This window comes from Gracilinanus agilis, chromosome 2 (assembly GCF_016433145.1).
Source record: "Gracilinanus agilis isolate LMUSP501 chromosome 2, AgileGrace, whole genome shotgun sequence".
NCBI classification, from domain to species: Eukaryota; Metazoa; Chordata; class Mammalia; order Didelphimorphia; family Didelphidae; genus Gracilinanus; species Gracilinanus agilis.
Genome location: NC_058131.1, coordinates 349,227,954 through 349,242,163, shown reverse-complemented (window position 1 = coordinate 349,242,163; position 14,210 = coordinate 349,227,954). Strand labels below are relative to the sequence as shown.

The 14,210-nt window shown below is 51.4% G+C and overlaps 2 protein-coding genes across 2 annotated transcripts in view; one reads left to right on the top strand and one right to left on the bottom strand.

Moving 5' to 3' along the window:
- Nucleotides 1–11,778, bottom strand: part of NECAB3 (N-terminal EF-hand calcium binding protein 3) — a 32,959-nt gene extending 21,181 nt beyond the window's left edge. The window contains exons 1-5 of the mRNA XM_044661601.1: nt 11,656–11,778; nt 8,319–8,343; nt 7,566–7,674; nt 5,423–5,448; nt 4,434–4,531 (exon numbers count right to left, since the gene is read on the bottom strand). Of these exons, the coding sequence (XP_044517536.1) occupies nt 4,434–4,531; nt 5,423–5,448; nt 7,566–7,674; nt 8,319–8,343; nt 11,656–11,778 (381 nt within the window). The remainder of the gene's footprint in view (nt 1–4,433; nt 4,532–5,422; nt 5,449–7,565; nt 7,675–8,318; nt 8,344–11,655) is intronic.
- On the top strand, nt 1,628–2,776 carry ACTL10 (actin like 10). Its single transcript, XM_044661600.1, has one exon. The coding sequence runs from the start codon at nt 1,628–1,630 to the stop codon at nt 2,774–2,776; it is 1,149 nt and encodes a 382-aa protein (XP_044517535.1).
- Nucleotides 11,779–14,210: the final 2,432 nt, after the last annotated feature.

Sequence of the window (14,210 nt, the reverse complement as noted above, 5' to 3'; positions counted from 1 at the left end):
CTTGTGGACAAAAGGAAAGACAAAAGGAAAACACTTCACACCCTCAGGAAGCTTTCATTCCATGCAAGAGGGTTCCTTCATTTATATTTTCAGCACTGATCTTTTTTTTTTCCTAAACTCCAAGTCTGCAACTCTGTGTTCTAGTTGTTCAGACATTCAGTCGTGTCGGATTCTTTGTGGCCCTGTGGACCACAGCATGCCAGTACTGTCCATGGGATTTTCTTGGCAAAGGTCCTGAAGTGACTTGCTATTTTCTTCTCCAGTAGATTGAGGCAAACAGAGGTTCACACAGCTATTAAGGGTCTGATGTCAGATTTGAATTCAGATCTTGACTCCAGACCCAGTGCTCTATCTACTGAGCCATCTAGCTGCCTCCTCCAGAATAACCTCAACCTAGATGTCCCACCCACCTCTCAAACTCAACATTTCCCAAACTGTCTCCCTTTAACCAATCCTCCATCTGACATCACTATTTCTGTTTGTGGCACCATCATCCACCTGCTCCCCAATGACTGAAAAACTTGAGCTATGACCTTTAACCCTTCCCTCTCCCTTACCACCTATGTCAGGTCAGTCCAGTCCACCCAACCCTGTGGACTCCCATCTCTGTGGCATCTCTTATATCTGTTCTCTCCTCTATAGTCCTATTGCTACCACCCTGATATGAATTTTCACTAATACCTACCTGGACTATTATGATAGACTCTATGCGAGCCTCCCTTCCATTTTGCTCTCTCCTCCTACCTAGACCATTATCCATGACACAGATTTGGTCATGTTCCTCCTTGTCTCAAAAATCTTTAGTGCCAACTCTTGCTCCTACCACCCTACCTTTCCAGCCTTAAGTCTCATCATTCCCCTCTGCGCCCTCTACATTCCAAGCTGGCCGACTCGACTAGCCCTTCTCTCTCGACTTCCCTTACCCTGCCATGGGCCCTGGGATTGGCACTTCTCTTTTCTTTATCTGATGAATCTCTGACATCCTTTAAAGTCCCACTCATACAAGAGCTTTCTGCATGCAGCCTTCCTCATCCCTCCCCTCCCCTCTCGGGCACTTATCATGTAATACTGCAGATGACAATGCTTACCTTCGGAGGTAATGATCCTCATTCTAGACTGCAACCTTCCAGGGTGCTAGGAACCTGTCTTAACTAAGCTTTGTATCTCCTAGCTCCTAGTATAGTACCCTGCAAATAGCTGCTGTTGTTCAGTCATCTCAGTCCTGCCCTACTCTTTGTGACCCCGTTTGGGGTTTTCTTGTCAAAGATCCTGCAGCGGTTGGCCATTTCCTTCTCCAGCCCATTTTAAAGATGAGGAAACTGAGGCAAACAGAGTTAAGTGACTTACCCAGGTTCATATTGCTCATGTCTGAGGCCATATTTGAACTCAGATCTTCCCAGGCCCGGTGCTCTATCCACCATGTCCTCTAGCTGCCTCCTGTACATAGTAGTAGACACTTAATAAATACTGTAATTATAACTCTACAGGAACCAGGTGTGGAAGGGCCAGAGCCTCTTATAAAAGGGGTGGAATCTCAGAGAGTGGCCATTCCAGGCAGGAGAGGGGACAGACCTTTCATCGGTCCCAGTGTTGACTCCCGTGCAGGGCTGGCCCTGGGCCTACCGCCATGGGCAGGATAGCTGTGGTCATCGACAATGGCAGTGGCTTCACCAAGGTGGGCTTTGCTGGGGAAGAAAAGCCTCGATTTATACTGAAGACTGCCAGTTGCTTGCCCAATTGTACCAGTGCCATGCGAGGTATGCCTTGCCACCTGGATGCCCTGGGCATGGCCCCGAGCCAAAGTCGCCCCTTGAAGCACGGCATGGTCGTGGACTGGGAAGCCATGGAGAGTTTATGGAGCCACCTCTTTGCTTGTGGCCTGAAGACCAGCCCTAAAAACTGGCCTGTCCTCATGAGTGACTCACCCACCAGTCCACCCAGTAGCAGGGAGAAGATAGCCGAGCTGATGTTCGAGACGTTCTCGGTGCCAGCTTTTCACGTAGCCAGTACAGGACTGCTGGCTCTGTGCTCCGGGGGGAGCCTCAGCGGGTTAGCGGTAGAGGCCGGGGCAGGCGTGTGCCACACCACACCCATCTACGCCGGCCACACCTGGCACAAGGCCACGTTCCGGCTCGATATGGCCGGAGCCGCCCTGTCTAAGTACCTTCACGGACTGCTGCTGGAGGCCTGTCCTGACCCGAGGCTCCAAGCCCTCCCCCGGCGCGCCATCACCAAGCTGAAGAAACAATTCTGCTATGTCTCTTTAGATTACGAGGCAGCGCTACAGCGTTCCCCCACACCTCGACACCCGTCCACTAGCTTCCACACAGCCAATGACTGCCTTGTGACCCTGACCAATGAGCTCTTCCGCTGCCCCGAACCTTTGTTCCAGCCCAGCCTCCTGGGCCACAGCTCTCCAGGCCTGCCCAGCCTGGCATTCCAGGCGCTGCAGGCGGTGCCCGAAACCATTCGGCCCAAGCTAGCAGCCAATGTGGTGGTGGCGGGGGGCTCCACGCTCTTTCCTGGCTTCCCGCAGAGGCTGGGCCTAGAACTGGAGGCCCTGTGCCTGAAGCAGCAGCAGCAGCAGCAGCAGGGGCCCGCAGCCACCTCGGGGACGGTGCTGCATCCGCAGCTGGTGGCCAAGCCCGAGCGGGGCCTGGCCGCCTGGGTGGGAGGCTCCATGGCTGGCTCGCTCCGGCCCTTCCATCGCCTGTGGGTATCACGCGCCTTGTACGAGGAACGAGGTGCGGGCTGTGTGCATGAAGTATTTGATTGAATAAAAGGGGGTGTTCAAAGGGACCAGAGCTGAACCTGATGCTTGGAACGTCGCCATAGACACTCAGGAGGCCCACAGAGAATCCTGGGCACGGAGCTGCCTCTGACAAGAAGGGCAGACAGATGTCTAAAGGCACAGCCTCAAATCCCTGGCAGGTAATTCCTTGACCTAGATGGTGATCACAGAGCTAGACCTACCTTGTGACCACCTGTGCAGAGCCTTAGCTGGGTCATTCCCACCTAAGCAGGCTCTCTGGAGATGGAAGGGGAGCGGCCTCGGGGTGGTGCCGAGGATGTGAGATTGCTGGGAGTTCAGCTCTTGTGAATGACCACAACTGTAGTCTGAGTGAGCTGAGACATGTAAAAAGTGTAAATAAGGGTGCTTGAGTGGGAACAGTGTTCCCAAGAAGTAGAAGCAAAGTTAGTCAAACTGAGTCGTGTAATGAACACCAACCAGGGAAGCACTGGTAATCACCTCCTGATGGGGTTGGGTTTGTTTTTTTTATTGGGTTGCCTTTAAGTGAAACTCCAAGAAAATAAGCTGAGGTAGGTCAGGAAGAAGGGGATCTGGCCAGATCCAGCCCCCACCGGCTTCCTTCTTCCTCTTCTCTCTGCTCAGAGAATCCCTGTACTGTCTCATCCTGTTCTGGTCTCACCTGCCCAAGCCAGATGCTACCCTCCTCTCCCCCTCACTCCCAGTCTCTCCTCTTCTTCTTGCCTTCCTCAGCTTCCCCAGGCACACACAGGGGCTGTGGTTTATTCTAGGGGTTTTTTCTGTAAGATCATGAAAGGAAGACCATAGATTTAGAGCTGAAAGGGACCTTAACAGTCATCTGCACAAATCCTTCATTTTAAAGTTGAGTAAAATGAGGCCCAGACAGGTAAAGTAATTTGCTCAAGGTCACCCAGATAGTAAGGGCAATCTATATTTGAACTTAGGTCCTTTGAGTCAAGATCTATTGGGGGTGGGGTTCCCACAATGCAACTCTGCCAGTCGGTAAAATAAGGCAAACTTCAAACCCAGCACTGTTGGGTTCTGAGTGGCCCCTGGGCCTTCCCAGCTACATATATCAACATTTATCTGCAGGCTCAGACCCCACCATCGTGTCCCCTGGAAGTTGGCCCTGCCCCCAGCTAACTTCCAACTCTGGGCTCATTCCACAGAACTCCTCACAACTTCTAGGGAGCGTCCAGCCTATATGCCTAGTCATATATTTGCCTTGGCAAGCCTGTGTTCACATGGATTAAGTCCTTGTTCATGTCCCCAAGCAGGGAAACTCCTCACAGGTTGCAATTCCCCACATCTACCACAGGGATGGTCATACTTACACATTCATACTCATATACCCCTGCTAACACCCAATCATACCCACATACAGTTTCCACAGGCAGGAAAAAGAGTGGAAAGGGGTGAGGGAAGAGCAGAATGCATGAGTGCCTGCACATATGTTTGCATGGATTTGTCACCTAGCTGTGTGCATATATGTGCGTCTAAAAACAGATAATGTGTTGGCATAGATGACCCTCTGTGCCGGTGCTGAACTTATTCCCCAGATCTGACTGCTGCTTCCAACCACTTCACCACCCTTGTCCCTCCAGCCATAGAAACATAGGGAGCAGAGCACCCAAGAGGTCTGTAAACCTAAGCTCCCACTCACCAGCTTGGTGGCATCCATGGCAGCAAGCACTGCGCTGTTCAGGGCCTCCAAGGCAGCCAGAACGGGTCTGTATGCACCCAGGTGCTCTGAGAAATAGTCTAGGGTTGGGTGGAGAGAAATATAGGAAACGATAACTGAGAACACTCACTATGGTATGTCTGCCCACCTGGGGGCCCAGATATCCAGGTCTGCCAGGTCCCTCCCTGCCCAGGTCATCTATCTGTCTCACCTTCCCAAAATCCCCATCTGTCTGGTCACTGGTGTGGTCTCTGAGGCTGGCAACAAGGAGACCAAAGGGGAGGCTACTGAGAAGCCCCAGGAAGGGATGAGAGACAATAAGGGGAGAAGTCCCAGACTGCCCAGGTCAAAAACAGCCCTTGGAAGCACAAGATGCAGGAAGCTGGGGGAAGGACAGAATGGAAGGGATGGGCAAGGGAGGTCTGGGACTACTTCCCTTCCAGACTGTACTTGGGATTTGGGCGGCCCAACAATGTCCTGGCAAGCTCTACCCAGGGGAAAAAGGAAAGGGCCTCCCTGTCTGAATCCAGAGTCTCAGAACTAGAGAGGCCTGGGAACCTGGCTTATGGATTACCTTTATACACCTGACCCAGCTAATATTCTCCTCCCCAGTTCCCCCCAAGGGGGAAGATCAAGGGCAAGACCTGAACAAATAGCTCTCTTTCATCTCTTAGTAGTATCACATCCCAAAGAGCTATCAATAACCCTCTCCCACTGAAATGTCTCCCCATCCCCATCAGGTAACAAGTCCTATCCCCCCTCAACTTAGAGGTCCCCTAATCCCTAGAGCAGACATATTTCTTAGAATCCAGACATCAAGGCCACTGGCTTTGGACTGCTAGAGTGACAGGTCAGTCCTTATGTACCACCACCACCCCAAATAGGCACAGGGTATATACATGAAGTCATACAAATATAGAAATATTCATCAGGGCAGAGTCAGACCCATCAGAGATCTGGCACCAACTTACCGCAAAGCTTCTCAGTTTCCAGATTGCTGCAGGGAAAAGAGAAATCAGGGCTTGTTAGACAGTGTTTGACATCCAAGCAGTGGCTGCTGCAAAAATAGCATAGGAGAACCTGCTGATTAGGGGTTTTGCAGCTCTAAAGCCCCTGACAAGGACCCTCCTCCAGTGCCTTTCCTATCGGGGGTCAGAGGGAAGCTTCAATCTTCAATCATTGTCCCTGGACCCTCCACCCTAGTACCTCACAGGAATGGAAGGTCAGTACCCTATGGAAATGGAGTCCAGAGACTAGAGAATGGGACTGAGAACCGGTTTCCAAGGGCATATGGGTCCAATCTTATGCACATATGTTCCCATGTGTGTACATTGTGTATGCATGTGCAAGTGGCATAGCATCCTGGGAAACTCTGTTTTTATGCAACTCCTGGGTGTTGACTCTATTTCAGGCTTATGGTGCCATTCCAGCCCATCCCTTTTTAGTCCTTTCCATCTTGTCATTATCTCCTAACTCCCCAAGGACACTCCCATCAAACACCATTCATTCCCTTCCCCAAACCTCTCTTTTCTCTCTGCCTCCTTTCAAGCCCTCAACCCTACCCAGACTAGATTCCCCTGAAGTCCTGTCCCTGCCCAGAGCCCTCAAAGCCCCTTAGAGGCCATATCACCCTTTGCTAGAAAGGAGACAAAGGGAAAAGACCCTCATTTCCTCTAACCACCCTAATATATAACCTACTTGGTATGACAGTAATAAGCTGGTTCTGAGGGGGAGCTCAGGGCCCATCCCAAAGTCAGACCCCTATCTGCTCTGGGATTGGGGTAGCTACAGCAGCCAGAAGCTCTCCTGGATCAGGAGACAAATCTCACCCCCAAAACCTGGAAAGAGCTTGAGTGGGAGGCCAGACAGCCTGACCAGCATCTGTCGAAGATCATTCAGATGAGCCCAGATGTCTCTAATGTGGGACATGTCCTGGCATGGACAGTTCTGTCCTTCTACCTCCTCAACAGGATGGGGCTTGGGCAGTAAGCTCCAATGAGACCACTCCTCCACCTTGGGCCAGGCCTGGTTGGTGCTAGTGGAAAGTGGAGGGGTGCAGAGGAGGGAGCCTGGTTCATCTCCAGGCTATTTTGAGACCCTGGCTTGGATTCATCCCAGCAGGCAGGAGCTGAGCTACTCAGAGTATGTCTGGAGGAGGAGAAAGAGTGGGGGAGGAGGGTAGACCAGCATTCAAACTGGCCTTAAAACCTAGGGGCAATCCCCAGGCCCACCAACCTTGTCCCTTACACCTAGCCTCAGTCCCAGTTGAACAGTCTGCATTCCCTCATCCCTGTAGCCCCTTGGCCTTGGAAGATACCTTCTCCCCCAGGACTGTGAGGGCGGGACCCCCCTGGGACTCCTCACTCAGCTCAGCTCAGCTCTCAGCTCACGATCAGCTCCTGCCAGCTGCCCCTCGTTATTCTCAAATGCTCATTAACCATAATTAGCAATGAGCTGGTAACGAAGGGTGTGAGTGAGTCACCACCATTCCCTTTCAGGGAGCATCTGCTGAGCAGAGCAAGAGGGAGGTAGGAACATTTGAACTGGTGCCTCCATGACCCATGGTTCCACTCCAAATGGGGCCCATCCTGAGCCCTCTCAACAGCCCACAGCCTGGCCCCAACCTCCCACCCCATTCCCATCCCTCACCCCAGCTGCCTCCTCCAACTTAAAACCCAGAATCTAGAGGCAGGATTGAAGCCCAGCAATAAGAGAACAACTTCTTCCCCTGGACAATGAGGAAATTAGAAATGGTTATTGAAAAGTGCTCCACAATTCTACAGCAGAGCACAGGCTAAAGAGATGAAAGCCACACACAGTCTAACAGAAAAAACTAGTTCCAGTGTCCAGCTCTGCTGCCAACTTGCTGTGTGATCCTGAACAAATCAATTCCCTTCTCTGGTCTTCAGTTTTCTCCTATTTATTATAGAACCCTAGAATGCCAGGACTAGAAGGGAACTTATACTCTCTTACTATACATTTAAGGAAACTGAGACCTAAGGAAGTAAAAAGATTTGCTCACTATTCCTACTTCCCCCTACTGTACCCTAGAATACAACCTTCCCCCCACCCCACGAACATTTTCTCAAAGCCCACATCCTGGCAAACACTTACTCTGAGTAATGCCGGTCAATGCTGCTGAACAGCTCCTGGAGTTCCCCAGAACTGAGAATCCCATCTGCAAAATAATTCTGGAATTCCTCAAAGGACAACTTCCCATCATCTATGGGAATAAGGGAAAGGAGATATCAGAATCCTCAGCCCCAGCTATCCTACAGAGATTGAGGCCAGAGAAGTGGGAGACACAGAAAACAGATACTAGGGCCATCCCTAGGTCATCTGGCCTTTCAGAATGTTTCCATTAACCCACTCTTTCCAACAGATTGACAGGGAACAGGGAGATAGAACTCTCCTGTCCAGTCAACATCAGGCCATTCTCCAGCCATCATCAGGTCCGTGTAGGCAGATGGAGGAAGCCCTGCCATCAAGGTCAAAGGGAATCTGGGAGCTCTGGAAGGTAGCTAGTTAGTTATTTGTGGGGGGCAGAAGGGATCTGAGCTAAGACCTGGGACCAAGGAATTGAAGGGAAGATGCTGGAAGCAATGAGAAACAGGGTCTACCTTGGACAAGGACAGATGGACAGAAAAATTCCAGAGTGTGTTAAGAGGGAGAAGGGAAAAGAAAAAGAGGGCCTGCAGGGCTTTGGAGCAGGCTTTCCCATGCTTCCTGATTTCTTTCCAAATTCATCTGTCTCCTCCTGACTGGCCTCCCAGCCTTGGTCTCTGTACAGCCTCCCTACCCCCAAGGTACTTGTCAGACCTGGGTTTTCTGACCTCCCCAATTCCCTTCCACTGGAGCTGTGCTCACCGTTCTTATCTGCTCTCCGGAAGACCTGAAAGGCAAACATTAGAAGTAACATGTACATCCTGGGTGGCCTCCCTGGGCCTAACAACAGGGCACCTCCTGACAATCAGAAGCCAAAAGCATGAGGCCCCCTCTCTTAGGCATAATAGCTCTTGAACTAGACTCAAGCCCCTACATCCAACACTGGACAAGGAGCATCCTGTGACACTATTCATATGTCCTCAGGCCTAGTAATCTGTATCTTTTGGTGTTATCCTCCCAGCCAACAGGCTGCTCAGAATTCAGAAAGAATGCTTTAGAGCTAGAGGCTCTGGATTCAAGTTCTAGTTCCAAGTAGATCTCTATATACACATTCTTGCATTCCTGCCCCTCTTTTCCTTTGAGCAGCTACTACTTGTGTGACCTTGAACAGTCACTTCAGTTTCCTCATATGTAAAATGAGGGGCTTGGACTAAATTAATTGGAATGTTTCCTCTAACTCCAAAGCAATGATCCCAAATCAAATACTTATTTACACTCTGGTGGATATACCCCTCCCAGACTACATCTGGAAGTCAAGGCCCAGCAGTACCCTGCCCAGCTCTATCTAATGCTGAGGAAAGGGGAGGTTCTCCCTCTCAGATCTCCCTCTTTGGGACTCTGCAGTACTAGAGAAGCCCAGGGACCTGGGTTGTGGGTTACTCCTCTACTTTACACACAGACAATCCAACTGACCCTCCTCTTCTAATGCTTTCCTCTCCAATCCTCTTAATCTAGGGTTGGAATTGGGGCGGGGGGGGGGGGGGGAATATCCTTTTCCTGAACTAAAAGATCTTTCTTGTTCCTAAACAAACAGCACCACATTCTACAGAATTAGAATGGCCTTTATCAGCCTACCTAAAGTGTCTCTTCATTCCCATCAGCTTTATCTGCCTCCTCCTGAACTCCTAGTCCAAAAAGCTGTCACATACTCTACAGAAGACAAACCTCTCCCTTCCCCCATAGCAATGACCCAGACTTGTCCTCCTCCTCTCCATGATGACCCATGTCTGTTTCAGAACACTGGGGACTAAAAGGAGGCAGCCTCTCATTTCCAAGAAGAGGGGAGTTCAGGCCCAAGGGGGCTACTGGTGCTTTGCTGGGCTTCCCCAAGGGATTACTGCTAATTTCTCCTAAGGAAAGGGAATGCCTCCAGAGAGGGGCTTTGAAGGGGTCAAAATATATGGCCATTCCATACCTCAATGGGATGTTTTTGCTGACCCGAGCTCAGGCCCTACTCTCACTCCTGTTATAGCCCCCAAGAAACCAGAATAGTGGAGAACGACTCCAAGTCGCAGAAGTGGATATGGTAGTATCTCTCCCCCACCCCACTCCCAACCTCAGGCTCCTGATGCTATTTGTAGCAAGGGATCTCCTGCTGGTGCCCTTTCTTCCTCCCTGGCCTATCCCCAGCCTCCTCCTGGGCACCCAGCAAGAGCTTCCTCTCAGACCGGGGACTAGGAAGGGCTCTGAACTTTCTTCCCCTCTACTTCTCCATTGAAATCTTTACTCCCCTTTCTCCATAGAAACTCTGAACCAACCCAAAGAGGGGAAGGGACAGCCCTTGGAAGGGAAGAAGCAAAAAGCAGAGTAGGTATCTAGAAAGGCAGAGGTCAGAGTGTGCATGGCAGGAAGAGGGGGAAACAATGTCCTCTACTCAACGCAGCAGTATGTTGGCCCTGCCCCAGGCAGAGCACAGCAAGGAAAGAATACCCATGAGCCCCAAGCCAGAGCAGAGAAGAAAGAGCCTTAAGGAAGATACTAGAGAACCTATTTTCTGTCCCACTCCACAAACACATACTGCCCTGTGGGTGCTTCCATTTCTTCATCTGTACATGGGAGCTGCTCAAAAGAGAGGAAGGACGGGAATACCAGAATTTATATATACATAAGCTGCATGAGGGTGCGCTGCACAGCCTCCTGAATTAGACCTCTGCTGCTGGTTCTCTCCTGCTCTGTGGCCCCTGCCTCAAACTCTATATCCCTAAACTCTTTTTTTTTTTAAACCCTTACCTTCTGTCTTGGAGCCAATGGGCTAGGCAATGGGGAGCAAGTGACTTGCCCATGGTCACACAGCTAGGAAGCATCTGGGGCCAGATTTGAACCTAGGACCTCCCGTCTCTAGGCCTGGCTCTCCATCCACTGAGCCACCCAGCTGCCTCCTACACTCCTAAACTCTTAACAATTTGGGTTACTGGCTTAGGCAGTGACTCATCTGAGGGCCACAATGCTCCAGATGAAGATACTAGGGGCCAGAATAGTGAAGACAGTCATCTCCACAGAAAGCCAAGTTCAGAGAGATTTAGGCACTAGCTTAGGGTCACACAGCAGCCCTCTCTCCCAGCATAGGGACGGATCTACCTTCCTGCTTGGAGGACAAAGGAGGGAAAGAATCAACTCTTCCCTCTCCTGGAAAGGGTCAGTGCAGTCTGCATCCAAGATGCTGACTCACGGGAAGAGAGGAAATTGACCCAGTGGACAGAGTCTATTAAAGCTAGAGACAGGATTAGGGAAAGAATGGGGGGGGGGGGTGTAAGAGGGATATTGAAGAACGGATCTAAGGACTCGGTCTATGGAGAGTGGAGTCTCCCTCAGACCAGACTCTTAAGAGTCAAGTTCTTGGCAGGATAAGAGAAAGAGGTGACTGGGTGGTGACGGCAAGGGTGAGAAGGGAGGAAAAGGATGGTTTCTGCACAAGGTCTGAATCAACCACCATCTCCTCACAATGTACAGGTGGGCACAATTGGCGAGCAATAGGAGTGGGGGAGGGGAACAGGACACCAGGGAAACAGAACTGAAGCACTGCAGCTCCCCCCACCCACCCAAAGCAAAAGATAGGGGCAGGAGCCCCAAGTCCCCAGAGTCCCCTCCACCTTCATTCCCTGGGCACCAGGCATGGGACAATGGCTTCAAGATTCCAAGCTGTGGCCACCTCTGCACCCACCTCCCTCTCTAGGAGCTCTCCCACAGCTAGGACCCAGGACAATCTCATCTTCCCTCGCTTGAGCAGCTTAGTTGCCCAGTGTTCTGGCTGGAGGCTGAGGGAAGCCAGGAGGCTGTGACCAGCTCCGGACAGCTCCTGCCTTCTTTGCCCAGGTCTTCTGTCCATCCCCCATAATCTAGCTGAGTTTGGCCCTCAACAGCCCTTCCTCAACTGTAAGTTTCAGGCCTGTTCCCCGCCCCACCACCCCCTCTCCAGTTGCTCCCTGAAGAGTCCAGCCAGCTCCTGCCCACACCTCCCACTCCTACCTCCCCCTCCCCCCACTCTGCGACCCTCAGCCCCCAGTTCTTCACCGCCCCTCCCCGGGTGGTGGTCACTCACGTCCTGGAAGAGACCAAGGCCAGCGAAGGCCGCAGGAGGGACAACGGCCGGGGCTGCAGGGGCCTCACGGGCTACAGCCTTGGGCCGGAGCAGGCACATGGTCAGCAGCTCCGTGCACGACATCCTTAGAGATCCCCCCCCAAAGGGGCGGAACCCACTTGGGCCTGCAGGGTCAGGGGAGAGGGAGCAGGTGGGAGGAGGTAGGGGCAAGTGAAAGGGCAGGAGGAAGGGCGAGGGCTAGAGCAGGGGTCTAGGCAGGAACTAGCCGGGGGCGTGGGCAGCACCGGAGGGAGGGAGTCAGGGACAGGTGGAGGCTGAGGCGGGCGCAGAGGTGAACGCTCGCCTCACAGCAGCTCCTCGAGACCAGGGACTGGAATAGGAAAAAGCCCAGCGGGGCCCGGGGGAGTCCAAGTCCGGGACGGGGGCGTCTGAGGTGTCCACTGGGCTCGAGCACTGAACACCGATCCCGCGAAGTTGGGCCTGGAGTGGGGACCTGTGCTCCCGCCTCTAACGTGAATGATTGGTCAGTGAGGATGATTGGCAACATAGACCCCGCCTCCGGTCAGACGGATTGGCCACCAGATGTGATTGGCACCTCCAGCCCCGCCCCAGCCTCAGAGCCCAGATTTAGGGAGCAAGGGGAGAAAGAAAACCTTCAGGGCTGCAATCCCCAATAGGCCCCTTAAAACTGTCTCAGCCAGATAGTTCAAGATTCCCGTTGTGTTCCCGCACAGAGAAAGGATATGTCTTCTGATAGGAGTTCCCATCACCTGTCTGGTGAAGCCCCATCCTCTCTTCCTGACTGGACTCTTGGAAATGAGTTCAAGTCCTACCTTTGACACTGATGGGGATAGGGAGTAGAGGAAGAGAGGGAAGAGTGCAAGGGATTGAGCTAAATGATCTCTAAACACCTTCCCATCTCAGCAAAGGGGGAAGAGAGGAAACATTTTCAGGTGTCCCTAGTAATACTCTCCTTCCTTCCAAGGGGCAAAAGCTCCTGAGATCCCAGAGGCTGCCATTGGCCCAGCTTAAGCAGCCATGTCCTCTCTCTCAGACTGAGCTCTGGGGGGAAGAGGAGTTCACTCCAAAGGATAGTTCGGTTCTAAGAATAAAGGCTGCAGCCCAGCCTGGAAAGGGCCCCAGAAACAGGAGAGATGACACTCGGCTTGTGGAAGGGGGCACTGCCTGATCTGGGAAGAGGCCTAAAGACACTTAGGACTCTGAAAACGGGACCAGTAACTACAGCAGGCTCTGGGACCACCAATAAACCCTTCCCTTTCCTTTTTGCCTGCTGCATCTGCTAGTTCCCTTCTTTAACGACAGAGCTGAGAATCTGCCCCAAACTGACTCAGAGAAGAGAAAGAGCTAAGACTCCCTCTTCTCTCTCTGGCCAGGGACCAAGTCATGAACACAGTTGCTTGGTGAGCAAGCAGAACCCAATTCCAAAATGAAGAGAGGTTAAGCAAGGCGAAGGCTCCATCTCTTCAGACTGGGCAGCAGTCCTTGGATAAAGAACAAGGAGATACAGTCAGGATATCTCCCTGTTCCTTATCCTCTTTCCAAGCAGAATGACCCCAGTAACTGTAGAATTGCTTTCAGGAAGATAAGGTGGGAGGTAGGGGCAGATAGCTATACAGCAGATAGTCTGAAAAAGATCTGGGGCTTTTAGTAGACCACAAGCTCAGTACGAGTCAACTATATCATATGGTTCCTAAGAAAATCAAATTTCAAAGGGATACTGAGAAGTGTAGGAATAAGGAAGTGATGTCCCCACTGGAGATCCTAATAGAGGGATTAGACTTGTCCTCTTTCATCTCCGGAGACAGAACTAAAAAGAGATGATGTTTTGTTTTGAGCCCTTACTTTGTCTTAGAATCAATACTAAGTATGGGTTCCAAGCAGAAGAAAGGTAAGGGCTAGGCAATTGTAATTAAGTGACTTGCCCAGAGTCACAAAGCTAGGAAGTATCTGAGGCCAGGTGTGAACCCAAGTCCTCCCATCTTCAGGCCTGGCTCTATCTACTGAGGAACCTAGCTGCCCCAGAGATGAATGTTTCAAAGAGACAACATTAAGCTTGATGTCCAGAAAAACTTCCTATGAAACCTATCCAAAAGTGGAATGAATTGCCTCCAGAAGTAGCAGGTATTCCTTTACTTTTCAAGCAAAGGCTGGTTGACTACTTGTTTAAGTGTGCTCTGATTGGCATTCTTGTTCAAGAGATGAGGCTGAATGACCTCTGAGGTACCCTCCCAAATCTAAAAATTATTCAGACCACATCTGGAGCATCTTATTCAGTTCTGATCTGGGCGCCTCAACTTAGGAAGGACTGACGAGTGGGAGAGTATCAAAGGCAGTGAAGGGCTTCAAGTTCATGCCGTAGGAGCAGCTAGGGACTTTCCTGGATGATAACGCTACCTTTCAGTATTTGAAAGGCTGGCCCTTAGAAAAGATTGGACTTGGCCTGTTTAGCCCCAGGGGTAAAAATTAGGAACAGTGAGGGGGGTATGATTGAGAAGAGGCCAGATGCTAAGAAAAACTTCCTAACTAGAACCTCC

Excerpts from the sequence above, each read along its gene's own strand:
- ACTL10 (XM_044661600.1), top strand. The coding sequence starts at position 1,628 with ATGGGCAGGATAGCTGTGGTCATCGACAATGGCAGTGGCTTCACCAAG.